Genomic DNA, 20,053 nt, shown 5'->3' with positions numbered 1-20,053 from the left:
TCTGTTCAGCAGAACCGACATCATTAACATACAGGTCCTAAGTCCTTATGAATTCTTCTTCATGAAGTCTTGACGTCATGCTTTCCATCGTGTTCAAGGAAAAATGATTTGGAAAAACAGAAGGGGTCATTTTTAAACAATATCTCTGCAGCCATCACATCTCACTGGAAAGATAATTTGGAAAAGAAATTATATATAGTGCTTATAGTATGCACAGCTGGATGCTGTCATATCAAGAAGACAAAAACAAAAGGTAAAGCACAAAGAATGTAAGTGTAAATACCACCCATGGAAATCCTTAAACTCCGTCTACGATATGTAAGAAAAACAATATGAAATAACCTTAAATTTTACATATTATGTACATACTAAATGAGAGTAGGGAGAAGTTTAACACTTATCAAAACAGACATCTTTTTCACACAAAAAAAGAAGGACCTCAATGAATACATTCAGCTTGTGTTACTGTAGCAATGATCAGTACAAATGAGGGCTTCAGTACAACACAATGAGAGGAATCGATCGCTAAGGCTACGTTCACACTGCAGGTCTTAAAGCTTAATTGCGATTTTTTGATCAAATCCGATTTTTTTTTGTCTGCTTCTTCACACTACAAGTTGCAGATTTCTGTCAGTTTCACTGGATGGCCAGGAAGCGTTCGCGATGTCTTCTCCAGCGCGGATAATTGGCGTCTGTCTTGTGTCGGTGACGTAAAAGACGGATTTCATGCGACATGATCATTCAAACAGCAGTCGCTTTCTAAAACATCAGATATGTATCGGATTCAGGACCACATACGAAAGTGACCCAGATCGGATTTGAAAATATGGGATTTGTGCCGTTCACACTGTCACACCAAGATCAGATATGGGTTGCATAGGGTCAAAAAAGTTGGATTTGATGCGTTTTCGCCTGCAGTGTGAACGTAGCCTAAGAGAAACATTTCCTATATTCAATATGTGTAAAATTGTGATGTTTTACATTAGTCCTTACTTGCAGCTTGCTGGGTCTCAGGTCATAATGTTTTGATCTTATTTAGAACAAGTTCTGAATGTTGTCGGGCAGAGATTGGTTTGCTGCTTTATACATTATTTATGCAATTCCAAATTTTTAAGTACAACAACTCCAGTAGCTCAAACAATATTGGACACATTGAATCTCGTTCTAGATTCACTTCTTGCATCTTGTGTGTGTATATGCATTTGGGATGGCTGTGATGTGGTTGTCAGCCCATTTGCTGAGGTAAAGACGTAAAGTTGTGAGATTATCACGGCCTTGTAAAGGCTGGTGTAGTTTTATCCTGGAAAGCATTAACAGTCTGGGGCAATTACCTCTCAATAGCTGCCTTCTGCTGAATGTGTGAGTCTATAAGAACGCGTGTGTGTGTGTGTGTGTGTGTGTGTGTGTGTGTGTGTGTGTGTGTGTGTGTGTGTGTGTGTGTGTGTGTGTGTGTGTGTGTGAGGCAGAGAAAGTGACAATGAGCATGGTCTGGGGTGTTTATGTTGTTGCACATACGGAGGAGTGTGTTCAAACTTTGCCAGTCTGCGCATGGACAGGACAGAGTGACGATTGTGTAGACCGATCGATGTGCGGCGATTGTCCTCTCCTGGGTCCTGCCCTCCTAATGCCGAGGTTATTTCTCTGACACATACATATGCAGCCCTTTTTATCATTTCAGTATGTTCTTGACTCTTAAAAAAATTGCCTTTCTTTTTGCTTACTGTTTATTCTGGTTATGTTTTGTGTACTTCCTGTTTTCCCACCCCTTTCTTCCCACATTTAACTCCCCTCTTTTCTGGATAATGGTAATCATCTGCATTCTTTCACCTTGGTTTCTTTAACTGTCCTTTAGTTTCTGATTTCATTTCCATCCACGTTTCCTTTTTTCATCGCTCATGTTACTCTACTTAGACTGTTCCCTCCTACTTTGCCATTCTTACTAATGTTCTCTTCTTCTTGCACTCATATTCATTCTTTATCCCTTTGTTCTTTATTGTCCTCCCTGCCCTCCATCCATTGCTCTCTCTCCTACCTTCACCTCCGAATTCGCTGTCCTTTTACTTCTTCATCATCTTCCCCTCCTACTCTTTCCCTTCCTTCCCCCTCCATCACCCTCCCACCCCACCCTACCCACACCTCCCCTCTCCATTAGCAGATTAGATTTAGTCCCATAATGCCGCTGGGCACTATGATTTTACCAGCTCTCATTACTCCTAAATCATCTTTTCCTTCTCTCTCTCTCTCTTCCCTGCACTCTCATCTCCCAGTATGCTAACACACACTTCTGCACAGATACGCACACACCCTATGCCATATGCCAAGGCCTGCGCTGTGCACCATATTCCCCCGTGAATTAGCGGCAAGGCCAGTGATTTGTGTTGGAGTGTGATTGGGTGGGAGGGGAGAATTTGGTTCAATTTCTGTCTGTCTGCATCCATCCTTTATTCTCCTCTATATATTCCCTAGGGACATGAATGATTTTCATATCTCAACGTTTGAGGTGGACTACATTTGCTGCATGCTGTTATATGAGGTGTTTTTGGAGCTGGATTTTCTGGAATGAAGGATTGGCATAATGCAATTTGAGAAGGACAGGTTTTTTCTTTTTTCTCTTGTACAGTAACTGAGTGGAGCTGAAGAGACCGATGTGAAATGCAGGTGTAACGACAGACAAGCTGAGAAAAAACAAAAAAGAGTCATTACAATTATGCATGCATGCGAGTGTTCATCATTTTTGAAGTGTCAGCATCTTATCGTTTATTGTGGCAGAAGGTGAGTTAGCTGCAGTTTTACCCTCTGTGAAAAAACCACTGATCACCACGTTCATTTTAATCATGTCACAACACTCTCAAGCACATTTACAACATTTGTCATGTTGCAGGGAATGCCTAGTGTGTGGAATGAAGTCACTTACCAAGGTAATGCACAGCCTTGGAACCATATTGGCCTAGAATAAACTATATGCCATGTGTTAAGTGAAACAAATATCCAACATGACTTCTTGCCAGATCATTTTGACTATCCTATTTATATCCTTTTTTCAACAAAATGAATATGTTCCAAAAAGAAAGAAAAATCAGCTACACCCTATGTACCATTTAAGCTTGTGTTTAAACTGTAACACAAACGTCTTTGGTGTATTAAAACGAGCAGCAGGGTTTTGTAGCTTAAAACCATATTTTTCTACATCTTACTGAGAATACCTGTTAAATGTTAGAATTCCTCACCAGTGACCAGATGTTAAACACCATTTACTTTTTTTCTTGTCTATTACAGTATCGAGCCAAGCAGTCAAATGAAGTAAAATCCATTTCCTGCACCTGTCCTCTTCTTTTTTTCTTTTTTTCACTAGTCCACAGAGAAAGCCTGCTGAAGAGGAACAATAGCGCAGAATCTGGATCCACTCAATCTAATCTCTCAGCCTTAATGGGCACTGCTGCTTTTTAGACACACCCTGCAAGGCACACACATAAACCACACACACTCAGAAAATAATACAACAAGTAGATATCCTCGCACATACAACAACATTTGTTCAACCGTTGCACAAACACTTGTGTTTTCAGGTAGATAGTCTTAACAGGCGTATGGATACAGTCAAAGAGAGACACACACAAACTACTGCAAACGCACACACCCGCATAGATCCCTCTCTTCCAGTTAGCCCTGACATTAGCCACTTGCTGTTTCTAACTGGATCATGGGGCTTACTAAAGAGATTAGGGCCTAGAGACAGCATAGCAACCACACACACTCTCTCACAGACACACATAGGTACAAAAAAGTGCTTTCTCTCCCCTGATTTTGTCTTTCATTTCTTTCCTTTTCTCCATTTCCCCTTTTTTCTCTTTTTATGTATCTCCTCCTTTCTCTCAAACACACACACACACACACACACACACACACACACACACACACACACACACACACACACACACACACACACACACACTAGACAGGCCCTCAGGCTAAGAGACAGCAGCCAGCAGCCATTGTGGAAGACAGTCTGTCAGAGGAATTAGCCCACCACTGCATGGGAAGGGAGGATGACAGTCTTCTCTGTTTGCCATCACAATCAATTTATTTCACCAAGAATACTCAGACAGATACAAGCATTGTAAAAGCCTCTCTTTCTTTCTTTTGCATTTAGGAAAATTCAGATGTAAAGTGACCTCTTTGTATCATGTAAAACCTGTTAAAACCAATAAATAAATGTTAAAAAATACAAATAAAAAAAATAAAGTGACCTCTTTGAAACATTTTTTCTGCATTAATAGTAATCCAGCTCACACGTTTGCAAATAAATCTCAATTACTATTACCGACCACCTGTTAGTAAATACTCTCAGAAATATGTGGCCTGAAGGATGAAGCCTAGAATAATGTTCTTGCCAAAATTTGGCCAAACAAAAAAAAAGTCTAAAACAGTCATTCATTTGAAGCTGACAGTTAATCAATAGTTGACATTTCAGGCTCTGGCCGCGTGGGTTACCCTTTAACATATTTTCCATCCTGACCTATGTCAATCAACAGTATCCTTTGCTCTCATCATGTCACAACTTCAAGACCCAAAATGTCATTATATTTCTCTTATAGCCAGGGCTGGACTGGGACAAAAAATCGGCCCGGGCATTTTGACTAGAGACCGGCCCACCAAAAATGTGACGTCATTCAGGGGTAAAACCGCAAAGGATTCTGGGAACTTGTGGCAAGAGGAACTAGCGCAAGCAGGCTTTCAATTGAACTCAGTTACACAGCGATAAAAAGAAACATAAAAAATGGCAAGAAGCTGTTGTATTATTAACTGCAATAGCCGGTGTTGTGCCAAAAAGTGATTGTCTGCCAAAAACTGATTTCCAGTATTTGCCAAAAACTGATTGCTCGTATTTAAATTGCTATAAGTAACTTGTTGGGCTATAATATGTGAAACATATATCAAACGCATCCCTCATGGATGACATAAAGTCATCTCTCCATCTCCATCTCTCTCTTGCTCTTCTGTCTCCTCTGTCACAGACTTCTCCACTTTTGATGATAAATCAGCCTGGTGCAACATGTAAGGATTGGCACAGTTTGTTAAGATTTTGAGGAGTTTGAGAAACTAACCTTAAGCATAAAATAAAATTTACTATCACTAACTTCATAGCACCCGCCCAGCAGTATATAAACTCCGTCATGCTAGCTAGTACGCAGTACCAGTTATTCTAAGCGACTGTAAAAAGTCAGCACAACGAAAACAAACTACAACTAAACTTGGTTTATATCTGACACAGATAGACAGCAGGTCATAACTTCTTACCTGAAGTTCAGTTCCTCTGCCACTATGACCGGCGGCCGCCTCGGGTCTCTCCTCCTCTTGCCTCCCCTTTCCCTTATCCACCTGCTGGCCTCCACCACTTGCTGATGTTGCTAAATCTGTGGAAGCTATGCCATAGCTACCGCCAAACAATTCAGTTATTTTTACACATTTGGCAGCGTCTGCCTGAAGAAAAACAAAAAAAAACAAAAAAAACAAAAAAATCGCCAGCAGCCCACCGGGCAAATGCCCGGTATGCCCGATGGCCAGTCCAGCTATGCTTATAGCTGGGATGAACTTTCATCATATTTTAAATCTAAATGAATGAAAATCTAAATAATACAATAACAAATAGAAAACCCAGACAATCAAATAACCCCGTTTTAGCAAACACTTGGAGACAGTGGAAAGGAAAAACTCCCTTTGATAACCTCCAGCAGATTCAGGCCCGTGGAGGGGCAGCCAACTGCCACAGCTGATCAGAGGTGATGCGAGAAAGTTGAACAGCTCTGGTACCAAATGTAATACCTAACAAAATATTGCTAAACACTAATTAAATATTTGACATCTGGTAATTTTGTTATAAAGTTTCAGACGTTCTAATATGATTTAATAAGAGTTTGGCACTTACTTGCTTCTCACGCAGGAACTGTGTCAACCTTTACAAGGGAACACATCATGTCATTATCATCACACACAGGAGCTCTTACTCACTTCACCATTGCTGTGCTCAGGTCACAGACTCAACCTCTTTTTTCTTGGCATAATAAAGAGCCGTGCAGCTGTGTGCCAAACACAGAGACAACAATAGCTGAGTAATTCATTTCTCTCCCTTTCTTACTATCATAACTGTATACGGTCTTATTTTGTTTCATCTCTCTCTCTGCTTGTTGATTTGGCAAAGAAAACATAAGCACATGTGCACTTTCTTGCTCTAACTTCAGCACTACTGAGACTCTGCACTTTTTTTGTTCTGTTTCTGTGCTAAAAGTTAATTGGCCCACTGACATAATGGCCTGCAGTAACCTTGACAACGCTGACCTGCTGAGAGACAGAGCCCAGAGAAATGCTTTACGTATACACAGGCAACATACACAAGCCATGAACGCAGACAGCTCCGAGGACACACATGGTACGAGGCTGAACGTGCATAACAAAATATTTAATATGTGGATATTTGCACAATACACATACACTGTAGTGCATTTTCACTTACACGCACGTGTTTCATCGAAGCATTCACTCTCTGCAGCATGCTCACACACACCTTTTCAGCATTCAGCTACCCTAACCCCTTTTCTGTCCAATCTGCTAATTTGCTGTGTATTATTTATGGGTGCTGAGGTGCTCCCAAGATGCTTGTAAAGGCAAAACGACACAGTCAGCTTAGCTATTCACACCTCTTTCTCTCTCCTTTCTACCTTTCCTACCACCATGACTTTCTCCCACCCCTCACCTATTTCCGGACTTCTCTGCTCCCTTCGATGTTTCCTTCTGCCCTTCGCTGTTGCCTTTATCCTTCACATTTATTTCACCTGTCATCCATTTTTCTTCCATCACCTGCCAGCTTTAAACTCCCCTGTTCTCATTGCTTCAAGTTGCCTCCTCTCAACACTTGTCTCGTCTCTCTTTGTGGTTTCTTCTTCCTTTTAGTCGACTTAACAACCCATCTTCGTCAAAGCATATCCATCTGTTTTTCTGTGTAGCTGGTTTAGCTCATCCATCTGAGATTTTAGAGAGATTCCCTTCTTTGTTCCATGCTGCACCTATATTCTATTCCGCCATCAATCATTTTCACCCAGCCATTTAATAGACACAATAAGGAGTTTAACCATTTATCCTATTATCTTAATACTTGGTAAACCTTGCAGATAAGGTAGAATGAGCACATCAAGTCAAAATTTTTGACAGCGGTCTGGGATTAAGAGGATCTCTAACAGCCTTATGTTGGATGAACAGTTTCCCAAAGACAAAATCAATTTAGTCAAGGCACTTTGTCCGTTCTGAAAATGAGAATTTTCAGCCCTAACACTTCACCCCTATTATTCTTAAAACCATTTCTTTGTTCAGATTCTTGCTCACTTTTTCATTTATTTATTTTAACATGGAGTAGTCCTTTGCCTGCTTATTATATTGATGCCAATTTATGGCCTAGCAATTCACAGTGACTGTTACTCACAGGGTACATTACTCAATACTCCATCTATCCATCCATCGTTGGACTAGACCTTATCGTAGCTGTCACAGGACGAGAGAGAGGGTGTAACCTGGACAGGTCACCAGTCACACCTATGGCCAGATTAGAATCATCACTTAGCTCAACCCCATGCTTGGCTTTGGACTGAGGGAGGAAGCTAGAATACCCAGACAGAAGCCACGCAGACAAGAAAAGAGAGGCCTCACTTGATGTGGTGTGATGGTGCTAACCCAATACCATGTAAATTTGATCAATATTTATTGTATTTAATAACAACTGCTAAGAACTGCTGAACAATTAATTAACCCATTAACATTCCATTGAACCCCAACATTCAATGACTCCTTGAGACCCAACAATGCTTGTTGACCATAGCTGGGTTACCTGCTACCAATATAATATATTTTTCTTTCTTTTTTCTTTCTTTTTATAAAAGATTATAATCACACAACTCCCTGATTACTACAGTAGATAAAATTGTTGCTTGATGTGAGTAGATAAAGCATCCCTGCCCCTCTGGTAAAAGCCATTTTAATTGAAGGATTACTGGAAAAAACATACTCAGCCCCTTTGCTTTTCAGAGTGCACCGAATACGCCAAGAACAACAGCACTCGATAAAGAGTGAAATCATCTCTTCTAAAACAGCTGTTGTCATGTCAGTAATGAAAACAACTGACTGATATTAAAACTATTTTATTTGGTTTATTTTTATAATTTATAGGTTCAGCAGCATTTTTGTTTACCTTTTTGAAGAAGTCAAAACATTATTTCACCAAAGTCTCAATTTTGCTCCTGTTTAAGTTTTGTTATATATAAATTGGTGGTTTGGTAAAGATTGCTCAGCGTTTAAGTGGTTCGGCTTAGCTCTCTGTATACTAATTTGCGTCTTTCTATAATTTACCTAGCACCCCCATCCCTTCATCTATCGCACTTATAGTCTGTTTCTATCTTTTCTCACCAGCCTGTTAATCCATCCTCTTTTCCCTCCATTTATCTTTCCTGCCTGCATCCAATCTAATGTCCTCTCTTGATCCTTTGCTGCTCTAACCTTTATTAGCTCCATAAATGTCCCTAAGAGCCTGCAGTATCGCTTAGCTAAAGGAAGAAGAAAAGGAAGAACTGAGAAGGAAAAAAAAGAGAAGGAGGCAGAGTAGTGATATTGCTTAGTCCTGTGGATGACAATTCAAATAAGAAAATGTATTAAAGCAAAATGGCGTCAGGGACATTAAAGTGAATTAGCCAATAACAAATGACCATGTGTGCGCCCTGCTGCCTTAACCTCTACAACTATTTTTTTCTTCTTTTGCCGATAGTAACTCATCTAAATTTGCTGGACGTCTTATGGGCATGGGGCCAGAAAAGCTTTTATATCCATAAAGGCCTATGGATCACAGAGAATTGCATTAAGCTGTCCAATTTAATTACAGTATCGACAAAACATAATAGATACTTACAGCCGTATGGAGAGCGATGGATAGAGGAAGGGAAAGAACAGAGGGGAGAGAGTGAGAGAAACGAAAAGTGCAGACAATGTCCATTTATAATGCTGATGCAGTGTATGTATCAAAGGAGGCGTTTGAGGAATGTGTGCACGCGTGTGTGTCTATGTAGGTGTGTGTCTCCAACGAAGGATTTGCAAGGGCCCCTGAGAGCTTTTGAGAACGCTTAGTTTGATTTAGATGCTACAGCTCCCCGAAGGCTGGTTCTCCAACAAATGTGCCCACGGACACACAAGCACACAGACACTTAACAGCCGGGATACACACCCACTCATAATTATACGCCATGTCACTCACTCACCTGTTCATACACACACACGCACCTATAAAATCCACACACACACACACACACACACACACTTAGATCCAGGGAATGGAGTGAGTAAGAAGAGTGGCTGTCCTGTCCCGTTACAGCCAGCCAGGGCTGTCAGCCTCCCATCCGCCATGATCAATAGATGGGGGCAATATTTTTATTCATAAAGGGTCCACTTAATTAAATCACTGGGAGTGGAGATGGGGAGGGTAGTTGAATCGGGGAGGAGGGATGGGGCGCCGTAGCAAGGGCACCGAGTCAAAAGACTGATGAAGAATTACAAAGAATGGAAGGAGAAAGGCAAAAAGGAGGGAGGGATGGAACGAAAAACCATTTAGAGCTGTCCATTTATAAGATGCCAGAATGCTGAAGATAGATTTTACGGTCATATGTGTCTGATGGGAAGTAGTTTTATTTATCTTTGCAGCAGCATTTCCCAGTTGCCTAAAACTGACATTTATTCTATTATGTAAATACAAGGCTTTCAGGGAACACTTGCAATCTAGAAGAAATGTACACTATGGATAATTCTGCATTTTGGAAAGTGTACTTCATACATCTCTTGCCAGGAGCTGGACAAGACAAGCAATACAACTGTCATATCAGTGTAAAGTGCAAGTGGAAGAAGGAATATGAATACAAAGAACGAAGCAAAAACGTGCAAACTTTGAAAAAATGAAAACAGATCATTTAATGTCGTTCACCATAATCATTTTCCATACGACATGAATTACACAGCTTGACGATGAGAAAATTCCTTTTGGTTTATTTTAAGATTTCAAAATATGAAAAAAATAAAACCTCCACCATGCATTCCCATGCTGCAGTCCTGCTGTCTGCAACACACTGCCAACGCGTTGAATAATATATCCCCCCTGTTTGTTGCTGCAAGTCAGAATCATTCAACTAAAGCCACTTGGCAGCTGCGACTTGAAGACCGTGGTTATAATGGGAAGGCTTAAGTCCAGTTTTGAATGCACCCAGATATATGTTTGTGGCACTGCCAATATGCAGTGCTTATAGCCAGCAAGTTCTCCCAGCATACAACAACAGAAGCTTTTAACCTCACCCAATACGTCAGTGTTGAGAATATCATATATACAGGCTGAAGCTATATAGATATACACAGTGTGACATAAAATAAAAACAAATACTGGTCATTTAACATTATAATATGAATTTAAACATTTTTTTTGCAGCCACGGGAATATGGTTGAACTTTCTAGCTCACAATCTGTGGCATCGAAACCTTAACATATATGAACTATGACTAAGTTAAATGGTATAAAGGACACCTTAGTAATTCAAATGTTTACAGATGGCATACGATATTAAATCACATGTGCAATAAACACGGTAAGCACTGGAATACCTGCTGCATGACTTTGGTCTTACCCTACAGTAGAGTGCCTTAAAAAACAAGGGGAATATGAGCTAGCCAGCAGTCGATATTTATTACTCTCTTTATGGAACAATATTAAATGCAGTTACAGCCCCCAAGGGAGAGAAAAGGAGAGAGAGAAAGTGATATAGCTGGAAGAGGTGAAAAAGAAAGTGAGAGAAGAGGAAGAAGCAAAGGGAGAAGCGAAGAGGCTTGCGCTAACCATTGAAAGTCTCAGGTTTCAAAAAATAAATCGTGCCACTTCTGTCTTTCTACTCTCTCCTTTTCTTCCTCTCCCTCAATTTTCCACCTATTCTTCCCCCGTCTCTTTTTCATCCGTCCCCTGGAGCCAAGCCAAGGGTCAGTCCTCTTTCTTTTTGTCCGCTACACTCCTTCATCTTTTAATAAAAGACACACACAGATGCATATACATTGTTGCCCATCCACTCTCACGTGCCTGCTGTTTCATTCACACAGGGGCTCACAAATTCTAGCTGACACACAGACACACACCTTTGCTGCCCTTCTTGTCATCTCTGTCTAACTAAGACCTCCTGTGATGCCATCTGACACAAAGCCACATGAAATCAAACAAGTCTGCTTCTACTCCCATGTTATAGGTCAATAGTTCAGGGCTGAGTGGCCCTCACTCATATCTGGACGAGCCTGAGGGTGGATCCATCTAATATCTGGTGACTTCTGTTACACAGAGCAATGCAGGGGGAAATAGCTCAAGAAAAAGAACACTTTTTGATTTTTGTGTATGGGAACAAAAGATGGAAATGCTGTTGTTAATGCCAGTAATGTAGACTATTGTGTGTGTGTGTGTGGTTCTCTGTGTGCATCAAAGGGTTAAGAGTAATATCCGAAGTGGTAAAGGGTGACCTGGTGAGTGTTTCTTCTCACATGAATAATGGAACTTAATATGGAGGAGGTGATGGCTTGGAGCATACACACGCGTGCGCGCATGCACACACACTCACACTTCTACCCCAGGAGGATCTTGGTGTCATTCTCAATCCCTCCAGACTTTGAGGGGCCACAGAGAGTCACCATGCCCAGAGAGGGGAGGTCTTGGCTGGAAACTGCTAACTGAGAGTGGGGGGTCTGTGTAGTGAAAGAAAGGAGGTCTGGAAACATTTGGTCAAAATTCTATCAATTATACAGTACGTCAAGCGCCATAGCAAACACAGAATGGATAATGGAAGACTGTTTCTTCTGCTGATGCCCTTTGTTGTTGTTCTTTTGTTTTCTTTCTTTGTAGTCTACTTCGCCATTCATCTGCACCCACAGATACGAAAGTCAACATGCGTGAACTTTGGTGAACTTTGTATTGTTTGTCTTATCTCTATCCAGTTCTTCAAATCCTTCTCTTTCTCAAAGATATGCAGTTGTTTTCATAATCAGTATCACTGATATAATTTACAGAATTTGTCATCTTAATGAAACTGATGCATAATTCAAACAGCCATCCGTCTCTTTAATAGAATTCTTAGGAGACTAATCGCTCTCTGCCTCAAATGCTGTGGTATTGGAGGAGGACCAAAAAAAGAGGCTAAATCCAATAATTTAAATGTTGTCCAAACCATTCCACTTTCCAAATGAGGCCGCTATATGCTTGGGCTTTGTGAGTTTGTGCCTTTGTAGCTGGCCAATCAGTGAGTGTCCTTTTCAAGGGTCATAGGCCAATCTTCTGTTGATCATAGCCATGCTCTACTCAAAGGTTGGCAGGTATGACTCACACAGAGATGAGAGGAGGACAACCGTCTACATGATGGCATAACAGAGCTGTGGATCGTGAATGGCTTCAGATTTTAGGAATGCATTATGGGTAATTTTTAATAACTCTCAGTATAAGCTGTGTGAAATGGTAGAAAGAGGCATCTGCTTTATTACTGCAGAACTCTTTTTTCTTTCTTTTTAAACTAGCTGTCTTACTATAGGTTATTGGGGTCCGATGTGGATGCTTGATTTTAAGTAGATTTTGCATTGATTTGACTGGTTTTAAATGCATTAGTTTTGTTAAGTTATTTAATATTTTATTTAGTCTTTTTAAAGGTTAAAAAATAGTATGTAAATGTAATGCAATGCTGCGGCACTTACACTCCGAGATGATCGTCTATGATCATCACAATATCTGTGCTACCAGCAAATACAAAACCTCATTTAAAAGGTAAAAGCAAAAATTATGTTTATTCACTGAATTGTGGCGTCAGTTTGTGTGTACGACTGTATTATCAGTATTTCAGCATAGTGTCAGTTCATTAATAAGCTCTGTGAGTTACTTCTTCATCGTGTTTCCTATACTCTCATTTATTCCCACCGCAAGGAATAATACATAGAGACCTGTTGGTGAAATCTGCTGGGGGTGTGGGGGGGTCATTTAGAAATATTGACGTATATTTAATTTTTGAGGTTTTCTTACTGTTGAATTCCTCTGCTCTGTCCAGGTCTTGAAACATTTTAATTCCAATCTGATGACTATCGTTATATTTTTTGCTTTTGTTTTCAGTGTTGCAGATTTTTTCCAATGTGTTAACTTTATTTTAAATAACACATTTTCACAATTAAGCTTTGAATTATTCCCTAAATTACATTATACTGTCAATCAAAGCATTTGCTTGCTTGGGTTTTTTTTGCCAGTCATGCCAGTGATCAAGCCTATTGTCAGATTTCAGTTTGTCCAACCACAGCATATCTTAGCCATGCAACACACAGTTCACGTTTTGTTACCGCTTGAATAGCTTTGTGGTTGCTAAAATCATATTGTTCATCACTGCCTGTAATTCACAGTAAGAATTTGAAACCCAGCATATTTATAATGACAGAACCCCCAATTTGAGATTCTGGATTGGAATTTCTTCTTCTCTATGCTGCTTGCAAGATCATCTACCGTGACCAGTTTGGCAATGGGTCAGTGATGGTCTGGAGAAATCACGTTGGAGGGTCGCACACACCAGAGAGCCGCATTAACACAAGTTGGCGCAGACTTTGATTTCATGTTTTTTAACTTTGAATTTTAGTTTGAATCCAGCCCTCAAAGGATCGATGGTTTCCACTGACTGACATACATTGTGAAGTTTGTTACGTCATTGTGTTCACAACAAACTACACAATGTGTCTCAGCAAGAACTGTCAATTTGAATATTTCATTCTTAAATATCTGAATATGTCAATTCTGAGCAGTGTAAAATCCCATTAAAATTTGCACATCACACACTGAATCCTGATTTACTTGCTAACATAAAACGTCGTACTTTTATTTTCAATTCACAAAATGTCACCAAAGCAGTGATGCAGCATGGCTAGTTAACAAAAAAAGAAAGAAAAAAAAAGTGACCCCTAAAATAATTTTCACAAACAGATGACCAGAACTCATCCATATAATGAAAACTTCATTCACGGTCTTGTCACATATTAGTTTTATTATTTGGGCCTAAACCGTGCACTGCTGGAGCTGGTGTCAGTCACTCAGCTGGAGTCATAAAGGCCGGCAGAGAGACACACAGTCTCATAATAGGTTTTATTTGACTTGGATGGTTTTCCTTCTGTTAGAAGAAATAACAAATAAATATGGTGGGTAAACAAAACGATAAAAGATTTATTAGCCATGGAACTCATCTGATATATGACTTTTTAATGCCTTTTCCTCCTTTATCTTGTTCTCATTCTCCTGCTTTCTTTTTGTTTTTATTCTTTGCTCTGTTTGTCAGCAGTCCACAGAGCGCAGGGCCATATGAGAGAGATGCAAATTAAAGAGATAAACAAGATAGATTTATGGATATTGTTAGATAGGTAGATGGATGGAGAGAGTGATAGATACTAGAGAATGATAGAGAATGTGAATGTGCAATACAAAGCAAGACTGATAACAGCTTTGCATTCTGCTTCCTATTTGCTCTGTCAATGTCAGTATGGGAACACCAAAGACGCAAAAGAAGAAGAAAATCTCGTTTCAGTAAAAAGGGAAAAAAACAAAACATGGCTATACCCAAAAAGTGTCAAAACCTTCAAAACAAGAAGTGTAAACACAAGGAATATTTTCTGGCTGTGCTGCACATTAAAATATCATAATACCATTCCTGCCTGTCAAATGTGTGCCGTTTCCCCCCCTGCTCTTTGTTACCACAAGTGCTGAGCAAAATTGCACATAAAAGCACACATTTTCTTTGCCTAAAGACTACACAATGCCAGGCACATACTTTTCCCATCAAGGCCTGCAGAGACAAAACAGGGAACACTCATCTCTTGTCAAACAAAAGGAATGAGCCAGAAAACACAAGGCTGAAAGGGAAACATCCAAAACGATGAAACCTTGTTAGTTTGAGGAAATGAGTTTTCTGTTTTCTGAGCACGGCTCGCCAATTAACATTCACGGCACTAATAAAAGTTGATTGGCTCTGGAATAATGCACAGCCAATTTTCTTCCTGTGTAGGCTACATGAATGCAAGTGTGAGTGTAAATTAGATAGCTTAAGCATATACGGCATGTATGTGAGCGTGGCATATTTCTTCCAAGATGTGCGTGTGTGTGTGGGCACATGTGTTTTATTGTCTGTGTGAAAACTGACAAGTACGAAGCAGTGTTCCTTAATTGTGTGACAAGAAAACATTATGAATGTGTTTGTCACATGCTGAGTGCTTATCTGTACGCATGTATTTATGTCTAAATCAAACATAAAGGTCCAGAGTTGTGCTGCTCTTTTGTGCTGCTTTGTTGTGATTTTCTAAGTGTATGTCGACTATCTAAAATACACAGCCATGTATTAATGTGCTGATTGGCTTTGTGTAGTATAGTATGATTATTCAACGCAGGCCTAGCTCGCAGCAATATAAGGCGATCAGCCGTGCGATATTTCATACCTTTCCTTTTCTCCCTGTAATCACGCTGTGCTTTCTGAAGTCTGATTACCTGCCAGGCCTTCTTCTTCCCCGCAAACAAAACTAATAGATTTAAGGCCGCTGAGTCATGTCAAAAATCATTTGGCTCTATTGAGCAGGAAGAGAAAAGAAACCGAGGGTGTTGCATGTAATCCCATGTTCACTGTGTGTTGAGAGAATGAGGAAGATGGAAATCCTTAAAGGGGAGAAAAAATAAATAAATCGCTTAATGACGGTAATAAAATGTGTGTGTGTTCTTCTGTTTCTCAGAAAAAATATGATTGCTTCATTTTAATGCCAGAGCAATGAGGCGCTGTCGGAGGGCTCCAGTAAAGGAGAAAAAAAGAAAGAAAAAAGTTCTACATTAAAAACATGTGAAACACACAGATGCAACACACACACACGCACACGTCTTTTACTCTGATTCTCTCTTCATAGTTTCTCATTCTTTCCTTGCATTGCCTCTCCATTAATCTCACACACACACACACACACACACACACACACACACACACACACACACACACACACACACACACACACACACACACACACACACACACACACACACACATTCTTCAAGGCAGCAGATGGACTCGTGCCAGCCATATTTCTTATAGTTCCTTTTGTCTTTGAAGCTCTTTGGACCAAATTGTTCCACTGATCATAAATGTCATATCATCCTTTCTCTCACTCTTCCCCTCTCTCTCCATCTCTTTCTCCTTCTGTGCCTTTGTTCTGTAATTGGTTGTGTGTGTGTGTGTCTGTGTGTGTGTGAGTGTGTGTGTAGCTGTATGTGCGTTAGATCAAATGGTTGTGGCTTTGTTTATCATTTGACTCCTATCTTAAGTGTATACCTCAACTAATGCCACTTCTTCGGTCACTCTCTCTCTCTATTTCTCCCGTTCTCCCTGTCTGTCTCTTATCCTCTTGTCTTCCTCTTCCCTCTCTGCAGAGACCTCAGTGAAAACCAGATCCAGGCAGTTCCAAGAAAGGCTTTCAGAGGGATCACCGGTGTCAAGAACCTGTAAGCACAATTATTATAATTCTCTTTTTCATCTTCTCCTCTCCACTACCTATCACATGTGTATCGTATATTACTGCATCCGGAAATGTTCATAAATGCCTAAACATTTTTGCATTTTCTCTGGGATTATTACACAATCATGAAGCACAAAATCACATTTAGACTTCATCCATTTAATTGCTCCTGTGTTTATATATTCAACTTCATTAAATGTGAACAAAATACAACTTTAATAAAAACAGGATGTTCATAGTTCATATAACAGATTGTTTGTGTTTACTATATGCTAGCATCAGATGAGTTTAAGTTAAATCCAGTAAGCTGCATGAATGGATTTCTTTTTAAATCACTTGTACTATAATGAAGATGCGTATGGTGTTTGAATTTTACTGCATAGCTACAATAAAACAATGTCATTCCTACTTAAAAGAGCTAATAATTAAAAATAGTTATTCCTTAAGGATGGTTCATCACCTCCTTTAACTCTTCGATAACTGGAAAGACTAAGCGCTTGATAGAATTTTAGCTGCTTCACCTTTTAGGATCTTCTTTTTCATATTTTTCAGTTTGTAATCTTTTAAATGTTTCTAAAGATGACATCTCAGGACGATAGGCAGGCCACTTGTGCACTCTATCTTTGGCAATGTCTTGCGGATATAAGCAATGGCTTTTCTGTAAATTATGTCATATGCATGTGTGTTTTTATTACTGTAAAAACAGTGTATAGTTTTGTTTGGCACAGATGTGCCAGTCATCCATGCCTTGTGTAATGGCCTGTCACTCTATCAGGGATGCAGGCTAAACTGTGGGCTGATAAAAGCTTTAGCCTTGTTGATGAAGCTCCCATATCTCCACTTCAGCAAGAGTTTAAACTTGTTGATGCATCAACACACTGAATTCCCTGACAGTAGTTTTTAGAAGTCTGCATTTAGTTTCACTATAGAATCAAGTCTGTTTTGAGTGGATTGCCAATCGAGGGTCCCAGGGTACACCTGTTCTGTATTGGTTTTCACACTTTCCCTTGTGTACAGAGTAGGGCTGCCACGATTAGTCGACTAGTCACGATTACGTCGCCCTATCAAAATCGAACGACGACTGATTTAATAGTCGACGCATCGTTTGAAGCTTTGTAAGATCACAAAGGACGCAGGAATGAGTAGTAGGATTTAAGAGTGTAATAATGGACTGAAACAGAAGATGGCAGCACTGCATGTACAAGGATGCCAGCTGCCGTTAAACCCCGAAGAAGAAGAAGAAGCTGTCCCAGAATTCATAGCGCGGCCCAGCTCAGTTTCCAACAATGGCGGCAGCTAGTTAGTTTTAATATTACTCTTATTATTCTTTCTGGGTCACAAAATAAACGTTTAACATATTTTCAGGCAAGAATGTAGCTGTGGAAACCTCAAATATCTGCTCAGTTTATCAAGACACCACATATTTTCAAAAGCGCTCCGACGTTTTCGGAGACGTCTGTTACCCACTAGCTCGATAGCTAGCCGGGGGCTAGGCTCACTAGAGCCGTGAGAACACCGGACTCCCGGCAAATCGTTTTCAAACCCACCGCCGTCTTTCGCTACTCGAGTTAAATATATATAAGTCACTTAGATAACTTAAAAATGTTATTGTTTGGCTTTTTTTTGTATTTTATTTGTTCCTGAGTAAATCGGTTTGGCTGAGATTAAAGTTATAGTTTTTACACAGCTGAATAAACATCAAGCAGACAGCTGATTATCAGAAGTGTGAGATGCTGGAGAATATACTCCAGTGTCCTGTTATATTTTAGATAGCAAGGAGTTTATTAAACTTCACCGAAACAATCTGCAAATTTCATTAAAATTTAATAAACTATCATCTTGTCTTTATTTTTAGTTAGCACATACCTTAAACACTTAAAGCTGTAAGCTAATGATAGTTATATAAGAGCAGATGCTGCTGGTGCAATAAGCTGCACGGATGCATGATCTGATTAGTCGACTAATCGCAAAAATAATCGGTGACTAGTCGACTATCAAAATAATCGTTTGTGGCAGCCCTAGTACAGAGATTTCTTACAATAATAATATTTACCTTAGCTTTAAATCCCCAATTTCTTTGCAATTTTATGTTGAGAAATGCAGTCCAAAGCATTACATTCTACGTATGTGGTTTTTATATTTGAAACAGAATCAGAAACTTGTACCTCCTACTCCGTACACCTGCTACAACCTGCTTCTCTGCTGCCCTTCCTCTCTCCTTCATTCTCTTTTTTTTCTTGCCTGGTCCCATATTCCTTCTTTTCTTACTGTTAAATCAGCTTGTCTCCCTTACCACTCTTCCTGTCCACAAAGGTTTTGTCCTCAAATCAAATGCTCAATATCCCCCTGTCAAATATTCACGATCTCCTAATCACCAATAGTGAGATCAATACGCTTCCCAATCAATGCTTCCCATCAATAATAGCTGATCAATGGCGCCTCTAAACTACCAGACAGGCTCTTGTGGAAATGTTCTAAATGAGAAAGGATTCAGGAAAACATTAGATAGAAAAAAAAATAGAAATTTGGTTCTGCAGGACACTTCAGCTTTATGAAAAACAGGCGACAATAAAAGTTGATGTTGCTGCGGAAATCATTAGATTAGGCCAACAAATCTTCTCTGTGTAAATTGAAGTTTGCTGCCATGTTTCATCACACATCTGACATGACAGAGGAGATGAAGAGAGGAAGAGACGGAAACACATAGCAACACATAATAACTACAAGCTATGAAAAGATAAAAAGCCATTCTTTGGCGATTCTTATTTCGCTACCATAGATGCTGACTGACAGGCGAAAGGAAAAGTGTATTCCTGGGGCTAATGAGATGGAAAGAATTAAATCTAAATAACCACATGTTTTCTCTGCATATTTCACTTGTGCAAATAGTGCAGGTAAAGTGTGTAAATGAAAAAGATGCAAATGTTTCCGAAACAGATTTTAACTTGAAAGTAATGAACCATAATCGCTTCGGTGATGCAAAGGTGGATCATATTTGATTGCTCGCCAGTTGTATCTCTCATATATATCCTCTGAACTACCGCTAATGAAGATAAGTGAAAACACATCACCACGTGGTTCAATTATTTCATTTCATTCATCTGATGACGGGCGTATTATGGGCTCTAAAGCCCCACAACAGCTGCTAAATGGACCTTGAAGTGAGATTTATTTTCTCCACTGCTGCTGAAATGTCGCGAATGAACTTTGAAGTTCTGTTTTAACTCAACTCAGACAAGATGAACATTAATAGGACAATTACAGATGAAAACATTATCAAACACCGTAAAACAGCTACTAAATGAACCTTACTGGTGAAACTGTTTTCTTAACCATAAACATGCTGTTTCATTAGATCATTAACAAGTGCTGATAATCGACATTCAAACATTTACCTTCAGCTATCGCTTTAGCTGTCCTTTTCACATGAGGGTTTTGTATGTCA

General features: G+C 39.7%; 1 protein-coding gene across 1 annotated transcript in view; it reads left to right on the top strand.

Moving 5' to 3' along the window:
• The window catches only part of slit3 (slit homolog 3 (Drosophila)), a 246,885-nt gene that overhangs the window by 120,756 nt on the left and 106,076 nt on the right, over positions 1-20,053 (top strand). Inside the window, exon 5 of the mRNA XM_085415211.1 lies at positions 16,523-16,594. Within this exon, the coding sequence (XP_085271337.1) occupies positions 16,523-16,594 (72 nt within the window). The remainder of the gene's footprint in view (positions 1-16,522; positions 16,595-20,053) is intronic.

Source organism: Rhamphochromis longiceps, linkage group LG2 (assembly GCF_057381845.1).
Source record: "Rhamphochromis longiceps isolate RC_006_pf linkage group LG2, R_longiceps_female_GT1.1, whole genome shotgun sequence".
Classification (NCBI taxonomy): Eukaryota; Metazoa; Chordata; class Actinopteri; order Cichliformes; family Cichlidae; genus Rhamphochromis; species Rhamphochromis longiceps.
This window is presented reverse-complemented; position numbering and strand designations above follow the sequence as displayed.